The sequence below is a fragment of the Pinus tabuliformis genome, chromosome X (genome assembly GCF_031772625.1).
Source record: "Pinus tabuliformis cultivar Carrire ecotype Pingquan chromosome X, CPIR1, whole genome shotgun sequence".
NCBI classification, from domain to species: domain Eukaryota; kingdom Viridiplantae; phylum Streptophyta; class Pinopsida; order Pinales; family Pinaceae; genus Pinus; species Pinus tabuliformis.
Window position 1 is genome coordinate 487,267,045 of NC_142308.1, and position 16,438 is coordinate 487,283,482.

Genomic DNA, 16,438 nt, shown 5'->3' on the forward strand with positions numbered 1-16,438 from the left:
TTAGTATTTACATGGTAAATAACATGTTAATTAAACAGAACAAATAGGCAAATAAATCAGAAAGTACATAAAGGATTTCTAACAATTAGACTTAGAAATTCCAACAGATGCTCCACTATCTATATACCAGACACCTGTGAAGTTGATCCTAACAAGCAAGCAAATTCGTCCTCCAATCTAGAAGACAAATCTGAAGCCTCCTGAATGTCAATTATGTCCATGGTCATACTGAAGAATTTACAGTGTGTTGTTCTTCTTTCCAACCAAAGCTAATTCTGCAACTCCAAACTGTTGCAAAACCCTCTGTGTCCAACCAGAAATTTACTAAGCGAAAATTTGAGTTGTTGTTGCTCCCTCTGACTGCTAGAATCACCGTCCTGGGCAAATCGAATTTTTTTGCCAATCTTGCAATGACAAATCGAACTCATGCCTTAGTAATTCGAACTTCCTATCCTGGACTCTGCATAGTCTCTCTAGGAATTTCGATCTACTGCTCCCTTTGAACCAATGTTTTAAAACTCCGACTCCGACTCAGAAATGGCTGAGGGTCGACTCCGACTCCAACTTCGACCCGGTATCGACTCGAACGGTTTGATTTCAATGACTCAATCGTTGTAAACAATATATTAAATATTTTTTTTTTAATAAAAAACATAATTTTAAATATTTTCATTCATGTTTCGAAACACAAAGCTTTAGAATATAGAGAGAAGACAACATATGATCAAAGTAGGCTCATGAATATATCCATTATATCAAAATGGCACCCAATGCACTGTCCAATACAAAGTTCATACTTAGCCACTATGCCAGGATTGTTTTATGCCTCAGCCTAAGGACAATCACTAGACTACAACAACAATAATACCAATTCTCTACCCCTAATGAAGTCTCAAAACCCTTGATTTAATTCTAGTCAAGCTCCAGAAAAATCAGAGGTAAATATATATTTATTAGTCCATTGCCAAAACGTTTGCCTTTTTAAAAACATTGTATGGCTCAATGCATTGTTTCAGTTTTCTAATTCATGCCACTAGGATAATCATACTTCGGCCTTGTAATTTTCAAAACTTTCTCACAGTAATAGATTACTTTAGGGCTATAAATATGCAATAAACAACAACCCAACCATTGATATGTAGGAGGCGGAACAACTTTTGACAAATGTGCTTCAGGATTTTTGTCAAAGAGCCCAGCCAGCTGAGTTGTTACCGAGCCGGTCGAGTCATTACTGAGTCGGCCAAGTTGTTACCGAGTCAATGACTGTCTCGGTAAAAACCCGTCTAGCCGTTCCATTTCGGCCACCGAGCCGACCCGGCCAAGCATTGGCTCGGTCTGACTCCGACTCGGCCGTTTTTTAAAACAATGCTTTGAACAGAGAAATTCATTTATGTGCTACTGAGCTTCCCAATTGATCACTTATGCTCTAATACCATGTGAAAATTCCATCTATTGCAGTAACTGGAAATTATTCTCCTAACTGTATTTTTAATTATGCAATTTATTTGGTATGGAATACAATGAATAAAATCACAACTGCGATTTTCACCATAAAAATACTGCAGAAAACAAAATACTGGAAACTGAGAAATTCTAGCACACACACAAGAATTTTGACACCATTATTTTTGGACAACTGTCCTCAAAAAAACCAAATTTGGTAAAATCGTTGTAGCAGATGAGGGTTTTATTATTATTCTTCCACAGTAAATCTGAGTACAATAATTAGGAAGTCAAACTAGCAATCCAATCTGAGAAAATCACTAGCAAAATTATTCTGAGGATTTTTCCTCACCACACAACTGATTTCAGCTCCTGAGACTGACACCTCAGCAATTTGTACTGCCTTCTGCATCAACCTTTGTGCAGGGCTTGAAATCTACAACTCTGCTTCTCTCTGGCTCTGGAACTGATTCACTGGTCCTGATCAAAATCCTGGCCACCAACTACTACATTGAGTGCTCCCCCAGCTAGATCGAATTGCTCTATTGTTGCTGCCTGCATAGTCCCTTTGGGAAAACTCACACTCCCTTAATCTGACTCTTCCGGCACTGAGAACCTTCACCGGAATATTGCTTTACTCCTCTGTCACCTGCTAGTTGATCTCTGGCTCGAATCTTCCTGCTGAATTACTCCGCCACTGGAAAATTGATCTTCCTAGATCATTGACTGTCTACTCTGATTCATTCTCCAAATGCCCATCTACTTCCTCTTATAATCCATTGTTGGAGCACCAACGGTCAAGATTAACTTAATCAATGGCTAGGACCATCTTAGAGTCGATCCGTGTGAGTTTCTAGATGATTCGCACCTTGACTTAATTAATTTTGATTAATAATCTAATTAAGCGATCTCTAGGTGGAATTTTCATAAATAAATAAATAAATAAAATAAAAATAAAAAATAAAAAATTTGGATTTTGGAGATCTCATGTATTCTAGCCTCTCCACCAAATTTCATGGATAGAACACATTCCATGCTACAAAAACTAACACAACCTGACTGGCACCACGCTGCCAACACCTTCCAGCTTATTTTTTGCCTTTATAGAGGGAGCCATTTGCTCAAAGATCTGGTTACAAATAGATTGCCGAAGTAGGTGTCTGCAGGGGTGATCTCATTGCCCTTTTCTTCACCAAACCTCTAATACCATGTTGATTTTTCAAGTGCAATATAGACAAATCAAAATTTTCTACTACAGATAATTACTTCCAATGATATTGTTCTTACTTTAGCACATTTCAGATCATTAAGCAATTATACTTCAGAAAATTTCAACCATAAATGTGCTAGGATAGTAGAGATCACAGTAGAAGAACAATGCACAATAGACAGCAAATTTTACCCTGGGAAAACCCTGACTAGGGAAAAACCCAGCAACTTTTTCATAAGAGAAATCGTCTAATTCAACAAGAAATACAATCTAATTTCCAGTCAAACTAGGTCAAACTGACCATAGAAACTACACAGGTCAAACTTGGTCAAATAGAGAAATGTTCAGCCTTCTAAAACATTCAGTCAAATATAGTCAAACAAGTCAAATTTCAGACTCTGTAACTTCCTCAGAAATTCAGTCAACCCTCGGCAAGCCTGCTAGTCAAACAGGGCAAATTTCAGACTCTGCAACTTCCTTAGAAATTCGGTCAACCTACAGCAAGCCTGCCCAAAAAAGATTTGGTTAACGGTTGTCAAACTACTCAGAACATGTTTGGTCAACTGCCCAAACTTTCGGTCAACTACTTCAGTCAGACAGCGGTCAAATAGATCAAAAGTAGGTTCAATCAACATAGGTCAAACAGCCCAGAAAGGTCTCAGTCAATGCTGGTCAACTTGAGTCAAACTTCATTGGTCTTGTCTCTCTCTCTCTCTTTCGCATGTGTGGAAAGAAAACAGAAGAATTGATGATCTGAATTGCTTGCCAAATGAGAGAGATCGAATGTCAATTTATAGAGATCAAAGTAGGTGTGTTTTGACCAAGGGTCAAACCCATTCATATGGTGGGGCCGACTTGTCTTTTTGGAGCTAACATGAACACGAAAATAATAGTTTTCTTTCTTTTAATTTGGTTGACTTGAATACCGAGCACAGCTACAAAAAATTCAACAATAACTGATGTCAAAACCCAAGTCAATGACCTTTTATAAAAAGGATGAATAAGTGGCACTAGGTGACCAAAGGAAGAAACTTCTAGTACTGCTGCTTAAACTTCACGTAGTACATTCTCTAAAAGAAAGTATTATTTGTTTGGGGCACCCCAACCATCACTCTGGGGCTTCATCTTTAGGAGGGCATAACTCTTCATCCGAGAGGACCCACGTGGCATACATCCAATTGATGGAAATGGCATGACAAGCTCTATCATCTGATGATGGACTTGCTTGCAATTACTTTGATCTTCTTATTCGATTTCTTCATCAAAAGTGGGGCATCATGACTACACCACAAGAGCTTCTCATCCTTCCAGGGCTTCTTGACCATTGGAACTTCCAATCAATGTAATCCACAGATGTATATTAAGAGCATTCAAAGACTGACATTGGCATCAATAACAACACCTTCTATAACCTCATCTTGCTTTTGGTTTACTAGAGTTCTTTATACCCGCTTGTAATTTAAAACCAAATCATGGTCACTCTATCTCACGGCTAAAAAAAGACTGACATGTCCTTGTCATTCAATGCATATTGATGGACCAACATCCTCACACAAAATTTCTTCCAAATGTAACCTTAAATATCTACATGCATTTAGGTGGAAAATGATGCAATTTCTCAAGCTCTAAACAGCATGTAAAAAGCTCTATGCAAATTTACTCTTTGGAAAAGGTGAGTGCCATTAATTAGGAGCATAGACATTTCAATAGGAATATAATTTACTTCTAGATAAATGTTAAAAAGAGGTAGTCAACAAGTGAAAGGTCAGCAATAGTCGTGGTAAACAACAGAAAACAGTTTATTTTCAAAGTCTATGACACTATATTCATCGTCTGCAGTATAACAAATAATGTAATATGATATATCTCTATTTCCTCTTTTGACAAATCCCAAATATAAAGTAAAGTTGAACAGTCATTTGATAACATAACAAGAAAACAGAAATTAATCGGAAACAAACCAAGCATACTTCTGTAAGATTTCATTTCAATTTTGCAAAAGGAATAATGAACAGAGTGAAGAAAAATGACAACAATCCATCTATTGTCCTTAGCAGTCACATTGACCTACCGGTAGTCGCTCACTGGACATTAATGAAATTATATCACATTGAACTACTGGTGGTAACTTGCTGGACATTAATGGAATTATATCACATTGACCTTCTCGTGATCACTTACGGGACATTAATAAAATTATCTTAAGATATCTTATTATACCATGATGCAATGATCTTATTTCAATTTAAATATTGAAGTTGAGACAGGAATGCATACCAGTTTTGGTCTATATTCTATTTCATGATTTCCTGCAGTCCAGATCCATGGTTGATAAGCAGCACTTGGCTCAATAAAGCGGCCCCATGTATCCCAGCGAATCCCATTATCATATTCATAATTATCAGCATAAGAAAGATCTCCAACATATAGTACTGCCTGTCCATTACTTTGTAAGTAATGCTTAAAAGTGGAAAGCGAATGAAAAGTTTGGCCCATGTCACCTGCAGTTTTCTATCAATTATGAGTTTCCCTTTTCTTATATTTTAATCCAATGGTACTTGATGCATGTAATAATTATCACGCTAGTTTTCATTTTACTCTCTCACTCTCTCTCTAAAAGTACAAATGAATCCTCTGAGTCAAAATATGAATTCTCAAAATGGTGAAAATACGTACAATCCTACAAATTAAAGGGTTCCTATAATTCATTAATACTGTGCTGCAAATATTGCAAAAATATCACCAACATGGAGATATATCGCAAGTTTTCCATGCCGATGATATTATTGCCACAAAAAATCACAATTTTTTCAAATTTTGAAGATATCATGATATTTTCAAAATAGATATATTGGCAATATACTGGAGAATACATAAAATATCAGCCAAATCGAGATTATAGTTTTTTTTTTTTTGGATTTTTTTTGCTCATATAGAAGAGAAGAAGCAAGGTATTGACAACAAAGGGTTTATGTTAAGTTATGGTATGTTCTATGCTTAGTGCAATTTACTTCAATTTCTTCTTATTAGCCCAATGTCAATTTCATTGTTTAGCAATCACATTAACATAAAGTAAAATGCTGATAGAACATAAATAAATCGACAGAAGACAAGCCAAGACAAGAGACACCAGATGTGGTGGCTAGCCAGGGACAAACCCCAATGTGGGGAAACCCTTTGATCAATTCTTCTATAATCTTCAATAATTCAGCAGAGAGAGAGAAATAGTACAAATATACAATTCTGTAATTTTATGACAGCAGCAGCAAAACCCTAACCAGCAAAGTCAAAGCTGGTCAAACAAGTCAGAATTGACCTCCAATCAACTTGGTCAATATCCCAATCAACTCGACCTCCAACAGCAAGAAGAGGCAGCCCAAAAACAGTCCGAAAACTCAGTCAAACAAAGGTCAACATAAGTCAACCTACAGCCAGCAATTAGGGCAGTCAACGCTGGTCAAATCACCTCGGTTTGTGTGCCAAAATCTGCGGCCTGCCAAGGAGAAGCAGCCACACCAAATCCACAGTCCAAGAGGAGTCCACGCTGGTCAACGCTGGTCAAAGTGTCTTTCTGCAGCCCTGGTCAAACTCGGTCAACGCAGCCCTAGCCAGAAATCACTTCGTCCTTCCACACGTGTGAGAGAGATGCTGCTCCTAGATGTGTACCCAATCAAATAAGGAGAGAGAAGAATGTGAGATGAGATGAGATGAGTGAATAATGCCACAAGGTGTCTTCTATTTATATGAATTGTTGAGGATGTGTGCCACACATTTTATTGCTGGCCGACCTTGACAAATTGTCAAGTATATACAAATAAATTCATATCTCCATAAATACATGTCGGAATCGGATGATCGTTAGATCAATCCTACACCTCTCGATGAGAGGAATCCAAGAAAAATATCAGTTGCCATAAATAAGATGACCCACATGGAGTTTGGCCCTAGTTGCCAATTTTAACACTCCCTCTCAACTAGGGAGAACTCCATCTGCTAATCCATCTGTCTGTGGGTACTATCTCTGCCATCAAATGTGCTGCTCTGCTGAACTATGAAGAAGAAGAAATGATCGAGGATGTATCATACCATCCTCTACTAACCCGAAGTCAGTCCCAGATAAAAGAGAGTGCCCAATAGTGCTCTTATTGACCTAAAGTCAATCCCAATGAAGAGAGTGTGTCATACCACTCTTACTGATCCCAGATCAGTGCCAAAAGAGAGTGAGCTATATCACTCTTACTGACCTGAAGTCAGTTCCAATTGATCCCAGATCAATGTCGATCATCCTAGCATCGGGAGTACGGTAGATACACAATGCATCCATCGGTACTACTATGGTCCCTAACCCCATTTCCCTACTCATTGGCCAAATGAGAGGTACTTCCCATGAGTCCCAAATTGCATGGGTAGGATGCCTCGACAGGAGAACCACTCATCCTGTCCATAAGTTGCCACGGGGTCATAGGGGAAGGCTGAACCATTCACCCTGTACATAGCGCACCACTAGGGGAGGGTGAGTCGTCCTATGGTCGCTTGTCACTCCAAGAAGAACCCCAAGCCCCCCGGAGCTCCCAAAGCTCAATGCATGCATCATACAGGGCCCTCATAAGAGGGTCTCTCAATGACTCCAAGTCATTCTTGGAAAGTCAAGAATTTGACCTTTCCCAGGGGCTTCGTCAGAATGTCGACGACCTGCTCATATGTACCAATATGAAGGAGCCGTATTGCTCCTCGTTGTACCATATCCCGGATAAAATGGTACCTGATATCGATATGTTTGGAGCGATCATGAAATATGGGATTCTCTGATAAACGAATCCCACTCTGGTTGTCACAAAGGATCACGGTAGTATCCAATGTATATCCAAACAGCTCACTGAAGAGCTTCTGCAACCAGACAGCCTCACAAGAGGCCATACTCGCAGCAATGTACTCCACCTCAGTAGTGCTCAAAGCCACCGACTTCTGCTTCCTGCTCATCTAGGATACTGAAGCAGATCCCAATGAGAAACAGCACCCGGAAGTGCTCTTTCGATCCACCACACTGCCTACCCAATCAGCATCGGTATATCCATGTAGCCTCACATCTCCGACAGTGTATCTCAACCCATGAGTGATTGTGCCCCGAAGATATCTCAGAAGGTTCTTGGCACCAATCCAATGTGAGTGGTGAGGCTCAACCATATGTTGGCTCAACCATATGTGGTGAGGCTCAACCATATGTTGGCTCAATGTGCTGACTGCAAAACATATATCTGGACGGGAGTTCACCAAGAACATCAATGCTCCTATGAGTTGACGATACTCGGTAGCATTTGCCAAAGTAGGTCCGGCAGCACTACCGCTTAACTTCTTGAATTCAAGCACCATCGGGGTAGTCACGAGCTTGCAGTCCACTATACCGAATCTCTCCAATATCTTCACCACATATTTTCCTTGAGATAGGAAAATCTCCCCTAGCTTCTACCAAACTTCCAGCCCTAGGAAATAGTGCATCATTCCTAGATCCTTCATCTCAAACTCGGAAGCCAACTCCCTCTTACATTTGTGAATGACAGGGTCTGCACCTGTCAGAAAGAGGTTGTCACCATACAGCACCAGTATGAGAGGCTTATCATCTTCAACCTTAAAGTAAAGGTTTGGATCGGCTTCACTCCTAGTGAATCCCAACTTCATCAAGTAGCTATCAATCCTCTCATACCAAGCTCAGGGTGCTTGCTTCAACCCATGAAGGGCTTTCTTCAACCTGCACACATAAGATTCCCGATCATGAATCTCAAATCCTTCGGGTTGTTCCACATAGAATTCCTCTTTGATCAAACCATGCAAGAACGCGGTCTTGACATCCATCTGATGTAGGTTCCATCCTTGCGAAGCAGCAAGGGCTATGATCGAGCGGATGGTGGTGTATCGGGCAACAGGTGCAAATATCTCATCATAATCTATACCTTCCTTCTCAGAGAAGCCACGAGCGACAAAACAAGACTTATACCTTTCAGCACTTCCATCAGCCCCATGCTTTATTTTGTAAAGCCACTTCGAGGTGACAACTGTTTTGTCCTAGGGTCTGGGGACCACATCCCAGACATCGTTCTTCATGATGGACTCATATTCATCAGTCAGCATCCTTCCATACTTGATGCTTCACGGCTTCTGTGAATCATGAAAGCTCATTTTGAATGATCGTGCTCATAATGGTCAAGTATACCTGATACCTGGTCGGTTCCTTACTTTCATGGAAAGTCCCTCTGGGTGCAATGTGTCCTTCATGTTAAAATTGGCAACTAGGGCCAAATTCCATGTGGGTCATCTTATTTATGGCAGTTGATATTTTTATTGGATCCCTCTCATCGAGAGTTGTAGGATTGATCTAAAGATCATCCAATTCCGATAAGTATTTATGAAGTTATGAATTTATTTATGTTATAAAACAAATTGTCAAGCCGACCAGCAACTTGAGTAGGCTCAGAAGCCCAATAGACATGCCTATTCATCATCTACATTTTAGTATAAATAGAAGAGGACTTGAAGTCATTTAGACACTCTTCATGTGATCTCCTCCTCTCCACGTCTTGGGTTTTTGGTGAAGGAGAGACACAAAAGTAGATACGTTGAGCCAAGTATGATGCCCTAGCTTATACGCTGTTCAAGAAGCCCTAACACATCTGAACGCAGTCCTGTAATGGAGTCACCTAGCCGCAGTAAGGGAAGACATTCTTATGCTGTTCATGGAGATCTATACACAGTTCATGATGAGGATTTACACGCTGTCCATGATGGATTACACGTTGTTCATGATGAGGATTCTACGCAGACATGGAGACATTTATACGCTGTCATGTATACGCAGTCATAACGTAGTCATGGAAACTCATGCTAACATATACGCTGTCATACGCAGCAACTCTATACACGATGTACGCATAACATATACACTGTCATACGCAGAATCTCTATACATGATGTATGCGTAATAGACTGATATACGCATCATGGTATATGCATAGCATAGAACATACCAAAAGTTAAGATGGTATCGAAGCTAAGGTGAAGACAATGCCCAAGAAAGAGTGAAAGAGCAATCACCAAAGACAGTTGGGACAAGACAAAAGGATCAATGGGTTCCTCATAATTCACCAAGGGTGAAGTCGAAGCATAGAATATTATCAAAATGGCACAGCAGAAGGTTCTGATGGCCTACCTAAAGATCACTTCATTGGGAAGTTCGGATCTAAGGGTGGAAGGAAAGACAGATGCGTTGGTTACAATAAGTTCAGCCATTATGCAATGGAGTGTCTGAATGGCAAAGACACTTCTCTTGATGAAGATAAACAAATCATTCCAGGGTCAAGGGAATGACAGGTAATACAGTTCATCAAGGAGAAATGGTTGACTCCTCAAAGAAAGCAAGGAATCCCAGGCACTTCATCAGATAGATAATTGTGGGATTATACTTGGAGCCAATACCACCTATCCCGGAAAGAATGTAGGGAATGTTACCGCTAAATTGAATGAGGGTAACTCGATTCATTTACAAAATCTCTTTTATGCCCCTGATCGCAAGAAGAACCTGGTGTCCATTTCAGCAATGGAAGTCAAAGGTTACAAGGTGGCATTCATCGATGGAAAGGTACGTGTTTTAAAATAGATTTTTCAAAGATGTTTTGAGTTTAGGGTTGTATCAAGTTGCCAGAAGTCCACTAGGGACCATGTCCACTGACACAACACCGGAGGTCTGTGAGTCAAATGGTGACAGGGATGCCTGAATTCAAAAAGAGCATGAAGGTACATGTCTGAAAAGTACCGAAGGAAAATCTTATAAGGGGACCATTCCCCTCATGCAGCAGGTCCACAGGTTTGGAACAACCCGAGGAGTTTTGAGATTCATGATCGGGAATTTCATGTATACAGGAGGAAGAAAGCCCTCTATGGCTTGAAGCAAAACACCTCGGGCGTAGTATGAGAGCTGTCAGATGAAGCTGAGATTCACTAGGAGTGAAACCGATCCAAACCATTACCCGAAGGTTGTGGATGATAGACCTCTCATACCAGCACCTTATGAGGACGACCTATGTTTGACAGGTGCAGACCCTCTCATTTGCAGAAGAGAGAGGGAGTTGGATTCCAAACGTGGAATGATTAACTGCAAACCTGTGACTACCTCGAGGATCTTAACTTTCAGAAGTTATATGGTAGTGATGTCGGACCAGATTTGGGAAATGCCTTTGAGTTTCATAAACTCATTCACGTTGATGTTCTTGGTGAACTTTCGTCCAAACATACGTTTTGCAATTAGCATGGTGAGCTCATATTCAGTTGAGCCTCACTGGATTGGTGCCAAGAATCTTCTGAGATATCTTCAGGGCACAATCTCTCATGGATTGAGATACACTGCCGAAATATGAATCTGCATGATTATTTGAATGCTGAGTGGGCAGGCAGTGTGGAGGATCACTAGAGCACTTCTCAGTGCTGGTTCTCCTTGGGATCTGCTTCGATATCCTGGATGAGCAGGAAGCAGAAGTCGGTGGCTTTGAGCACCGCCGAGGCAGAGTATATTGCTGCTAGCATGGCCACCTGTGAGGCAGTTTGGTTACGAAAGCTCTTCAGTGAGCTGTTTGGATACCACTATGATCCTGTGTGATAACCAGAGTGGGATTCGTTTGTCAGAGAATCCCGTATTTCATGATCGCTCCAAGCATATCAATATCAGGTACCACTATATCCGAGATATGGTGCAGCGAGGAGCAATAAGGCTCCAACATATCAGTACAAATGAACAGGTCGCCGACATACTGACAAAGCCCCTAGGGAAAGTCAAATTCCTGACTTTCCGAGAATGACTTGGTGTCGTTCAAAGACCCTCTAATGAGGGTCCTGTATGATGTATTGAGCTTTGGGAGCTCCGGGGGGCGTGGGGTACTTCTTGGAGCGACATATGACCTCAGGGTGATTCACCATCCCCTGGTGGTGTACATGTACAGGGTAAAAGAATCAAAACTTTCCCTGTGACACCCCGTGGCGACTATGTAGCAGGATGATTAGTTCTCCTGTGAGGTCTGGATGATGTGTTCTCCATGACGATTATGTAGCAAGATGATTAGTTCTCCTGTGAGGTCTGGATGATGTGTTCTCCATGACGATTATGTAGCAGGATGATTAGTTCTCCTGTGAGGTCTAGATGATGTGTTCTCCATGACGATTGTGTAGCAGGATGATTAGTTCTCCTGTGAGGTCTGGTTGATGTGTTCTCCATGACGATTGTGTAACAGGATGATTAGTTCTCCTGTGAAGCCTGGATGATGTGTTCTCCATGGCGATTGTGTAGCAGGATGATTAATTCTCCTGTCGAGGCATCCTACCCATGCAGTCTGGGACTCATGGGAAGTACCTCTCATCTAATCAATGAGCAGGGAAATGAGGATAGGGACCATAGTAGTACCGATGGATGCATTGTTGTATCTACCATACTCCCTATGCTAGGATGACCTTCATTGATCTGGGATCAATGATACTGGTATGGGACCAGTTGTAGGAGTTGTACCCACTATGACGCTGACTTTGGGTCGGTTGAGACTGGTCTAGGATTAGTGATACATACTCTGAGACTAACTTCGAGTCAGTAGAGGACTGGTTTGGGACCAATAGTAGGAGTTGTACCCACTATGACACTGACTTTGGGTCGGTTGAGACTGGTCTGGGACCAGTGGTACATACTCTGAAACTGACTTCGAGTCAGTAGAGGACTGGTCTGGGACCAATAGTAGGAGTTGTACCCACTATGACGCTGAGTTTGGGTCGGTTGAGACTGGTCTGGGACCAGTGGTACGCACTTTGACACTAACTTCGGGTTAGTGGAGAATGGTATGAGACATTCTCGATCAATTCTTCTTCTCCATGGTTCAGCAGAGCAGAGCTGAGCAAAGCAGAGCTGAGCAGAGCAGAGCAAAGCAGAACTGAGCAAAGCTGAGCAGAGCTGAGCAAAGCAGAGCTGAACTGAGCAGAGCTGAGCTGAGCTGAGCTGAGCAAAGCTGAGCAAAGCTGAGCAGAGTTGAGCTGAGCAGAGCAGAGTTGAGCAGAGTTGAGCAGAGCAGAGCTGAGCTGAGCTGAGCAGCGCTGAGTAGATCAGAGTAGTGCAGGGCACTGATGGCAAAGATAGTACAATCAAATATATGGATTAGCGAATGGAGTTCTCCCTAGTTGAGAGGGAGTGTTAAAATTGGCAACTAGGGCCAAACTCCATGTGGGTCATCTTATTTATGGCAGATAATATTTTCATTGGATCCCTCTCATTGAGAGGTGTAGGATTGATCTAAAGATCATCCAATTCCGATAAGTATTTATGAAGTTATGAATTTATTTATGTTATAAAACAAATTGTCAAGCCGACCAACAACTTGAGTAGGCTCAGAAGCCCAATAGGCATGCCTATTCATCATCTATGTTTTAGTATAAATAGAAGAGGACTTGAAGTCATTTAGACACTCTTCATGTGATCTCCTCCTCTCCACGTCTTGGGTTTTTGGTGAAGGAGAGACACAAAAGTAGATATGTTGAGCCAAGTATGATGCCCTAGCTGATACGCTGTTCAAGAAGACCTAACACATTTGAACGTAGTCCTGTAATGGAGTCACCCAGCTGCAGTAAGGGAAGACATTCTTATGTTGTTCATGGAGATCTATACACAGTTCATTACGAAGATTTACACGCTGTCCATGATGGATTACGCGTTATTCATGATGAGGATTCTACGCAGACATGGAGACATTTATACAATGTCATACGCAACAACTCTATACACGATGTACGCATAACATATACACTGTCATACGCAGAATCTTTATACATGATGTATGCGTAACAAACTAATATATGCATCATGGTATACACATAGCATAAAACATACCAAAAGTTAACACTTCGACATCATCAAGTGTCCCCCCAAGCCATGAGGGCCTCTTCCTAGAAGAGGAAGGCTCTTGCGGAGGGGGATCAATAGGATCCATAGGTTCTTCCACTTCGGGCATCGTCTCATCTTCCTTCTCATCCGGCTTCTTGGTGTCAGCTTCTTTAGTTTTCCTTAGAATAGGAAGATTGTCAACCTTGCTAAGAGCCATGTCTTCGTCAAAGGTGACATCATGACTAATCTCGACTTCCCTTTGACCAGCCACATAGATTCTATAGCCCTTAGAATTTTCACTATAGCCCACGAAGATTCCCTTCTTTCCAGATGCACCCAATTTATTCCTTTTCTCTTTCGGCACATGAAAATATACGAGACTTCCAAAAATTCTAAAATGAGAGACATCAGGTTTCTTACCAGTGAACATCTCTTTGGGAGTCTTGGAATCCAATGCTTGATGAGGGCATCAGTTTTGAACATATACGGCGGTATTTGCAGCTTCAGCCCATAGAAACTTCAAAAATCTTTGATCATCGATTTTGAACATATACGGCGGTATTTGCAGCTTCGGCCCATAGAAACTTCAAAAGTCTTTGATCATGGAGCATGGAACGAACAGCTTCCAAAATCGTACGGTTCTTCCTTTCCGCCACACCATTCTGCTCAGGAGTGTATGGTATAGTGGTCTCCCTCTTAATGCCAGCCTCTTTGCAAAAGTAATGGAACTCATTGGATTCATACTCAATCCCATTATCAATCCTTAAGATCTTGATCTTCTTCTCGGTTTAATTCTCGATCAAGGCTTTGAAGTGACAGAACCAGGAGAACATGGCATCCTTCTTTTTCAAGAAGTATATCCATGTCTTGCAAGAATAGTCATTTGTAAAAGTGAGATAATATAAATATCCTCCTAAAGAGTTCGCAGGTATCATACCAGATATGTCGGAGTGAACCAACTGCAAAATGTCGGAGGTCTTGCTATGGCTTGAGGGGAATGGTCCCCTTTTGAGTTTTCCTTCGACACACCCCAGACATACACCTTCTTGCTCCACTTTAAACTCAGGCATCCCGGTCACCATTTGTCTCACATCGGGTAGAGCCTTATAGTGAAGGTGGGCAAACCTCCGGTGCCATAGTTCAGACTGAAGAGTTGTGTTGCAAGACATGACTCCCAATGGACTTCCTCCAACTTGATATAGAGAGTCAACTCGAAACCCAAGAGTGAAAGCATCTTTAAAATTATTTTTCCATACACGTACCTTACCATCGATGAAGTCCACCTTGTAGCCTTTGTCTTCCATTGCTGAAATGGACACCAAATTCTTCTTGAGATCAAGTACATATAGGACTTCTTGTAAATGAATTGTGTTACCCTGATTTAATTGAAGAGTAACATTCCCTACACCCTTTATGGGATAGGTGGAGTTATCTCCAAGAATAATCTCCAGGTTGGTCTCCTTCTCTATCAGATTAGAGAGAGCTTCCTTGTAACCAATGAAGTGCCTTGAGGCACCACTATCAATAAGCCAATTGCCCAACGAGTCCAGAGGAGTAATAGAGAGGGCCTATATCAGATAATATTCATCTTTCTTATTGTTAATAACATTAGATTCATACCTGGAGTTTCTTGCCTTCTTGGAGGGTTGACCACTTCCTTGATTTCTAGCATTCCTCTTTCCTTTGCCATTGAACCTGCCATTCCTTTGATTGTGGTTGGAATTGCCCCAGGAGTGATTTTGATCATCGTCATGAGATGTGTCTTTTCTATTTAGACACTCCCTCGCATATTGGCTGAATTTGTTGAAAACGAAACACCTTCCCTTGCTTCCACCTTTTGATCCGGCCTTTCCTTTGGATTTAGGCCCAGAATTATTTCTCCTTTTAGCATGAGAGGAGAAAGCAGTGGGGTTGCCTTTAAATGCAACCATTTCCTGCTCTTCCATCCTAGTCTCTTCTTGAATGCATCTTGCCATCAATTCCTCAAATCTCGGAATTACATTATTTTTGAGAAGAGTGGTTCTAAATACATAGCATTTGAATGGAAGCCCTCCAAGAGTTGTGATAGTCAATTCCCTATCAGAAATGACTTCCCCAATCAATAGAAGATCATTCTTGATCTCAATGATCCTTAAGAAGTAGGATTGCATATTCTCATCTTTACCCTTCTTAATTTCCTTCAGCTTATTTTTGAGGAATAAAACTTGATTTGCATCACTAACTTTAAACAAGCTTACCAATCTATCGTATGTTTCCTTGGAGGTGTTCAACTCGAAAACATAGGCCACCAGGCGCTTGTCAATAATATCCTGAATGATCTTCTTTGCTTTCACTGCACCCTTTGACCACTTGTTCCTTGCAACAACTGGTGCATTTGATGGAGGCTCAATAATTCTGCCTCTCACATAGTCCAACACTTCCTGCTCTTCCAATGTCAGATCGAGAGACATCTTCCATCTGTGATAGTCAGACTTCTCACGGAGCTTGTCTTCGGCGGGGAAGTGTGATGAGGAACCCATGAAGTCTTAAGACTTTTCCAACAGTCTTTGGTGATTGCTCTTGCTCTTGCTCTTGCTTGGGCTTTGTCTTCACCTCAACTCTGATACCATGTTAAGTTATGGTATGTTTTATGCTTAGTACAATTTACTTCAATTTCTTCTTATTAGCCCAATGTCAATTTCATTGTTTAGCAATCACATTAACATAAAGTAAAATGCTGATAGAACATAAATAAATCGACAGAAGACAAGCCAAGACAAGAGACACCAGATGTGGCGACTAGCCAAGGACAAACCCCAATGTGGGGAAACCCTTTGATCAATTCTTCTATAATCTTCAATAATTCAGCAGAGAGAAATAGTACAAATATACAATTCTGTAATTTT

At 41.1% G+C, this 16,438-nt stretch overlaps 1 protein-coding gene across 1 annotated transcript in view; it reads right to left on the minus strand.

Annotated features, from left to right (window-relative positions):
* The window catches only part of LOC149140797 (bifunctional purple acid phosphatase 26-like), a 260,481-nt gene that overhangs the window by 88,388 nt on the left and 155,655 nt on the right, over nt 1-16,438 (minus strand). The window contains exon 5 of the mRNA XM_089446580.1: nt 4,931-5,154. Coding sequence (XP_089302706.1) covers nt 4,931-5,154 — 224 coding nt within the window. The remainder of the gene's footprint in view (nt 1-4,930; nt 5,155-16,438) is intronic.